Source organism: Eucalyptus grandis, chromosome 11, assembly GCF_016545825.1.
Source record: "Eucalyptus grandis isolate ANBG69807.140 chromosome 11, ASM1654582v1, whole genome shotgun sequence".
NCBI lineage: Eukaryota > Viridiplantae > Streptophyta > Magnoliopsida > Myrtales > Myrtaceae > Eucalyptus > Eucalyptus grandis.
In genome coordinates, this window is record NC_052622.1 from 39,990,777 (window position 1) to 39,997,484 (window position 6,708).

The following is a 6,708-nucleotide window of genomic DNA, read 5'->3' on the forward strand; positions in this document are numbered from 1 at the left end:
CTCATTGGACAATTCCATGTCCACTGCCAGTTTTTGTCATGATTAACTTGGCCTTCCGCACCTTTGCCAATATGACAACCTTTCTTAAGACCGAACTCACCGGTAGCACTGGAACGTAGGACCTGGCTCGGACCGAAAAAGACCGGGCCATTCCAGGCGCAACCCGGAAATGGGAACTTTTCTTCCTTTTTTTTTTTTTCATGCATTCTTATGTAATGAAACATATTAAAAAAAAAAAAAAAAAAAAAAAAAAAACCCATCATACCTGACACAAAAAGTGTGTCAAAAACCTTGATAAAATTCGACCCAAAAAAAAAAAAAAAACCTCGATAAAAATTTAAGAACCCCCAACAGTATATAACAAACCAAAAACCTGTCGTGATTAAATTAAAAAGAAACCCCGTAATACAATAATCTAATCGCCCATCATGTAAAATAATCCTTAAAAAAATAAAATACACATTTCATAAGTCACCGTAACAAGAACTCCACAACCGACCTCAAACATCATTGAAGAACAAACCTCACGAGTCTCCAACATCCAGAAACCCAGGTTGACCTAGTACATCAAGAAAATGTAATTTTCAGTTCGAAATTTCCTTCTAATCTATCTTTAACTCGTGGAATTTAGCTTACGGGTTGAAGCAGACGGAAACAAAACTTGGTCACTCTTCTCTTCTAGAATGGGAAGGCGACCTAATCTCGCCTTCCATGGCCCACTTCGATCCCATCGTCCATTACCGATTACCTTCGACTTGGTTTTACCACCCATAAGGAAAATTAGCTCATGTCATTATCCCTAAATTATCAGGGCTTTTGTCACGTGTTATCATGAAGTCCAATTAAAGTGGCTTGCTCTCGGAATCGCAATTCTTCTAATTTATTTTCCTCCGTGATCAACGAGTAGGAAATTTCGAGTGGCCCCGCCGAGGATATATTTAGAAAAATTATAGAATTTAAAAAATATCGAATTGAAAACGAACAAAACAAATCTAACATTTCATTTCATTGAATTACAAACCGAAAAATGTGAACTCCAATCGCTTGGTACAAGAACGACATTTTTTTTTTTTCGAAGGGAATGAAAGCAATAGTGCGACTAGGAACTCCGTCCTTATTACATGCTCTTTCTTGCCTTGCAAGGAATGACAAACGAATTTAAAAACCCAAACAAACATAATAATGAATGAGAGAATATCGAGGGAAGGAAGAGCAATAATTCTTGCGGCGAAAATACGAAATAAAAATAATTCGAGAAGCGTGTTAGCATGTCGGCAGGTCGCTCGGCGGCGGGGGCAACGTGGACGACGGAGTTGGCCCATTTTCGACGACAAACGCCGTGGCCAGTCCCAACGGCAAGTGGACGTCTAGATGGCAATGCATGATCCATGCACCTGTAATAATATAATACATATCATGTTGGTTGTTATGATTATAATAGAAGATCGCACAAAACCATGATTAAAGAGGGCGCGGGACGTGAAATTCACCTGGATTGTTGGCTTGGAATCGGATGACGGCCCACCCTCCGACGGGGACGCCTATGGTGTTCCGGATCTGTGGGTTCACGAGGTTGAACTTCTTCCGGTCGGTCTTTGGGTTGAAGTTGCCGAAGCCCTGAGCCAAGACGTGGAAGTTGTACCCGTGGAGGTGCATGGGGTGGTTCTCGACGGCGATCAGCGAGGTGTCCTGCAGTATCATCTCGACCGTGGCATTGTACTTCACCTTCTTGACGCTCGTCTTCTTGGGCGCGAAGATGAGTGCCTGGTTCATGCTGTTGTTCTGGTTCGTGTAGTCGAACGCCACCGGCGGCTTGTTGGGGAAATCGGCGGTGTAGATTCCTCGGACGTTGAAGAAGAAGGCTTGCAGGATGGAGAGCCTCGTGGGTAACTGGAAGGAGGCGTTGTTCATGCTGGCCGAGAGCCTCTGCCCATTGGGCCCGCCGCAGGAGTTGTTCCCAGGCGCGCCGCACGGTGCCAGCCCCAGCCCCACGGTCACATACATGTGCTCATCGACGTGCTGCGGCACCGGGAACCAGTGCGGCGCGCCGACCAGCCCAGTCAGGTTGCTGTTGAACTTGTGGGCCGTGGGGGTGTCGTTGAAGGCCGGGAGGATCGGCATCCTCGGGGCGGAAACGGCGGCAGAAGGGGCGTTCTCGTAGATGAAGATGCCCCGGGTGGTCGTGTTGTCGAATGACACGTTGGGGGCGCTGGCGTACGGGCTGGCCGCCATGTAGTAGGCTCCTGGGGCCTGGTCGGTGGTGAGGAGGACATCGGTGGTCTGGCCCGGGGCAACGAGGACAACGTCCGTCACGTACGGGTTGGTGTACGAGGCGTCAACCGCAACGACAGTCATCTTGTGGCCGGCGACCTTGAAGAAGAGCTGGTTATTGAGTGCAGCGTTGATGATGCGCAGCAGATAGGTCTTCCCTTGCTGCACCTTATACGTGTACGTGAACTTGGCTGAAAAATGTAGCAAAGCATGGGTTAAAAGAAATATAACCTGATTTGGGCAACGCACACGTATTAATTTAATTTACTTACGATTTTGAGAGCAATTATAGAGATTTCCAGGCCTCCCGTTGATGGTATAGGCGTCGGAGTTGTTCGGGGCGGCGCCGGTTGCCAACGCTTGGTTTTCAACGTCAATGACATTAGCATTCCACCACTCTCCTGCAGTTGCATCGGATGTTAGAATTTTTCTCTTTTAAGACAAAGGTTATTAGTTCTCGTGTGATTATTATGAAATATAGGAGGTAGCAATAGCATTACCAAGTATAATGGGAATTTCTCTGTGAGGCTTGGGGAATGGGTACTTGTGACCCGCCCGGGGCCGGATGATGAGGGCTCCATGGACCGTCGCACGGAGCCACTGGACATGGGCGTGCCACCAGAGAGTCCCCTCCTGTCCGGTGATGGTGAATTTGTAGGTGTAACTGCTTCCGGGTCGGATCGGGCACTGCGTGATGTATTCGGGCCCGTCCGCCCAACCAGTTAATAGTTGAAATATTCCATGCCTGCAGATATATCAATTTTATTTATAATCGATTGTTTCAAGATGTCGTTTGTTCGATGAAAGGAATATATTAAAATGACTCGGATGAAATGAATATGTTGAAATGATTGGGAATTTAAACGATGGACTTTAACATGGGAAAACATCAGAAGTAATTTTGACTAACGATGGAAAAGCTGGAAAAACGATGGAAAAGCGGGAAAAATTAAGGTTGTTCGACAATGATGTCGTACATATCGCTAATCAAAGTCAAACGAATTGTAGTAATAAGAATGGGAATTAATCATTATTATTAATAATGTTCGATAACACAAGCTTCTTTGGAAGGCTTTTTTACCAGTGAATAGTGAGGTTGTAAGGTGACTTGTTGAAGACGTGGACGACAAGTGTGTCGCCCTCCTGGACGTGTATGGCCGGACCCGGAAGGCTTCCGTTGACTGCCGTGATCACTCGCCGTTGGCACAACCGGTTCACCGTCAGATTTTGCACCTGAAAGTTTTGGCAAATGCTTCGTCAAACATTTGTAATCTAACCAAAGAATCAAACACGTGGAACATGCATGATGAGGAGGGAGAGAAGGTTGACAAAACAGAAAGGCGTGCGCATTACATGAAATGTGTGCTCCACGATCGCAGCCGAAGCCATGGACGACAAAGCCGCGAGAGCCAAAGCCCAGAAAATCAGGAACTCGGGGCGCGCCATGTCAGAGAATGACAAAACGATTCGAAGGTGCAAGAAGGCTGTCGTTCTTTCTGATGTTGCTGTTGTGAAGTGCTGTCGTTCTAGAGAGAGCTTGCACAGGAGAGGAGCTCGTGTTGCTTGCTCTGCATGCCTCAACCCGAGATGCATGCAGCTATATATATACAGAATGGAGGGATAGAACATGTAAAACCCTTTCAAACGCATTACGCAAGAGAGACAACGACGTCGATACACAATAATCGTCGTCCTTGACGATCGATCTTCTGCGGTTGGCGTTGGTAGGGTTAGCCGAAGCTTCGTTATCGAACAGTTTGAAGTTGGCCATCCAGAATAAACAATATAGAAAATAAAGCGACAAAAGTCATAGAATATTGGTTCTTCAAGCAAGCGAAGTCCTTTGAACGCGTCAATACAACATCCTCCGGATGATAATGATTTGATCTCCAGCATTAGCGTACGTAGAATTTTCCCCTTATTAATGCCGTGGGCTGCATTTTCATCGAACCCTTTTTGGATGGTATGCAATAACTATTGCGATTTCTAGATCTGGTAAAGGACGGTCGATGTCACTTTGAGATATCCAGATTTGTGCGTAGTAGGCCCTTATAACCCTAGTGTTGTCTTAAATTATCTAATGGGTTTTCCAGCCAAGGGATGTGGAGATTGACAAAAGACAACTTCGGAAGGAACTCAAATGGGCTCCATGCCAATACCACGTGCCTACTTAACGCTTGTTTTTGTCTAAAGTCACTTTCTCGTTTATTCAAGCATAGTTCCAAGCAACTATCGTCTAGAATGCTGCACTTTTGGCCAAAGTTGAAGCTTTTGTGTATCCAACCGGATTATATGGAATCAATTACTTGATTAAGCAAAGATAATTTCACTTATTTTCCAAGAAATATCTGGGATCCACGAAATTTCTTAAATTAATTAGCCATGTCAATTTCTTGCAAACTTCACTTCCTCTAGAGATTAGTGAAAATTCAAAGTGAAAATTCAAAGTCGGACTCTTTCGTTCCCTTCGGTCCTCTCCAAGAAACATTTGGGATCCACGAAATGTCTGAAATTATTTAGCTAGGTCAATTTCCTGCAAACTTCACTTCCTCTAGAGATTAGTGAAAATTCAAAGTCGGACTTTTCGTTCCCTTCGGTCCTCTCCTCCATTTTCCTCACTTCCAAAATAAAAAATAAATTGCATTGCTATCAAATCTGACTTCCGACTGTTTTGTAATTTTTAATTTGGAGATAACGATGCCAGCCGTACCACTATAGAATAATTCCACATGTTGCATGCCAAAAGCCCTTGCAAGAAAGCAGAGAAAAATAAGTCAAAAGTAACCACGAAAAAGAAAAAGGGTTTTATTTTTCACTTTGGTTTCTTGGGGCGCCCCCATATGGAGATTGCACGACTCTGGATGTAATAGTTTTGCCTTAGTTCGTTAATGTTGTCCAAAGCGCCCAGTAATGTTGCACGCATCTCCTTCTCCGAATTAAGAATGGCTTTGCTCTTCTGTAGGTTTTGGCAAAAAAGGAGAGGCGTTTTGGAGTTGAAGTGTTCGTTATGGATTAGGTAGCGGTTGACTAAAAATAAAATATTTTCCAGCCGATGGATGAGGGTTGGCCACTTGCCTTGATCGAGGGATCATTCGCCTGGTAATGATGCATGAATTGATCCCCGAGTCAAGCCGTTCACACTCTCTTTTGAAACTATAAACCCTAATTCGTATTAACTGGCGGTGTTATCTCATCTCACGCGTCGAACGAGAGAGCCCAGCTGGACAATATCTTTCTTTTCCGAGTATGTATTGTTGGGTTTTCCATAGACTTTAAGGATTACTCACGCGGTAGAAAGAATCAATGTTCTAATCAAAACGAGTTGATTAGGATAAATTCGAGAACTGTGACTAAAACTCATTTCTCATCTTACTAAATCATAACTAGGGCCCCAAAAAGTCAAGTCGTTAAAGCCAAGTCTACTAATTCAAAAGGTGGAAATTAGGGTTTTATTCAGCCTTTTTGACTTTCGGATGTTGGATTTTGGGAATCTATAAATGAAAAAACATCGACAAATGTGAACCCTAATTTCTTATATGACATATTAACAGAGGAAAGTTTTAGTATAATTTGAATTAGATACCTTGCATATTCTACATGTTCCCTCTACGCAGAGAAAGGAACCGATGCTCTCCATTCTCGAAAATCGCTGGGAGTACTTCCACACTATTACGGAGAACTACAAAACTACGTAAGCCAAGTAGCCAAACGTCATTATGATTGAGGAGAATTTAGAAAACTGAAAATAAAATGTTGCACAGCAACCCAAAATAGTAGCACTTTGGGAGAATTGTCCACTAAATATAATTAAATGCTTTCTGTTTCCAATATAGTTTACCAAACCATAACGGTTCAACATTCTTTTTTTTTTTTTTTTTTTTTTGGTCAGAAATAACGGTTCAATTTTCAAGGGACTAAGAATTTTATATATGACAAGAAAAGTCCAAGAAAACATCGAGTTTTAGACCTACCCATCTTCTCATGAGTTAGCTTAAACGGCCGATAAGCTGATCAACTAAAGTGCGATGATATTAGAAATATGGATCTTGTACTTTTTGTCGTCTGCGGGCCTATCGAGATATAGGTCACCAACAAAATAACGGACGGCCTAAAAAACCAAATTCTTGAAAACGACACTCCCAAAAACGCAGAGACATTGGCCCCGGCATTAGGAATCAACGTGACGAATGTACACTCGTGCATTCCGTTCTGCTTTCCAAGGTTTCTTTACATAAATGAGCTCTCGAGTTAAAAAGAGTGATCGGACGATTGAACTTTACGCCTCGAGAAAGCATGAGGTAGCCGATTTTCCATTCCCGCTCGAGTGCAATGTCATAGGAAGAGAGTCGTGAGATAAGTAGTTCTTTACGACTTTCGGAGCCGGTTTAGAGGGCCTGTCGAATTGACAGGATTAAAGAGGCGGAGTTAGTCCGAACA

At 43.5% G+C, this 6,708-nt stretch overlaps 1 protein-coding gene across 1 annotated transcript; it reads right to left on the reverse strand.

Annotated features, from left to right (window-relative positions):
- Positions 1-984: 984 nt before the first annotated feature.
- Positions 985-3,834, reverse strand: LOC104426402 (laccase-7). The gene is made up of 6 exons (XM_010039453.3): positions 3,625-3,834; positions 3,353-3,504; positions 2,772-3,016; positions 2,544-2,672; positions 1,491-2,462; positions 985-1,394 (listed from the first exon to the last, which is right to left on the reverse strand). The coding sequence occupies exons 1-6, from the start codon at positions 3,715-3,717 to the stop codon at positions 1,264-1,266; spliced, it is 1,722 nt and encodes a 573-aa protein (XP_010037755.1). The 5' UTR covers positions 3,718-3,834; the 3' UTR covers positions 985-1,263.
- Positions 3,835-6,708: the final 2,874 nt, after the last annotated feature.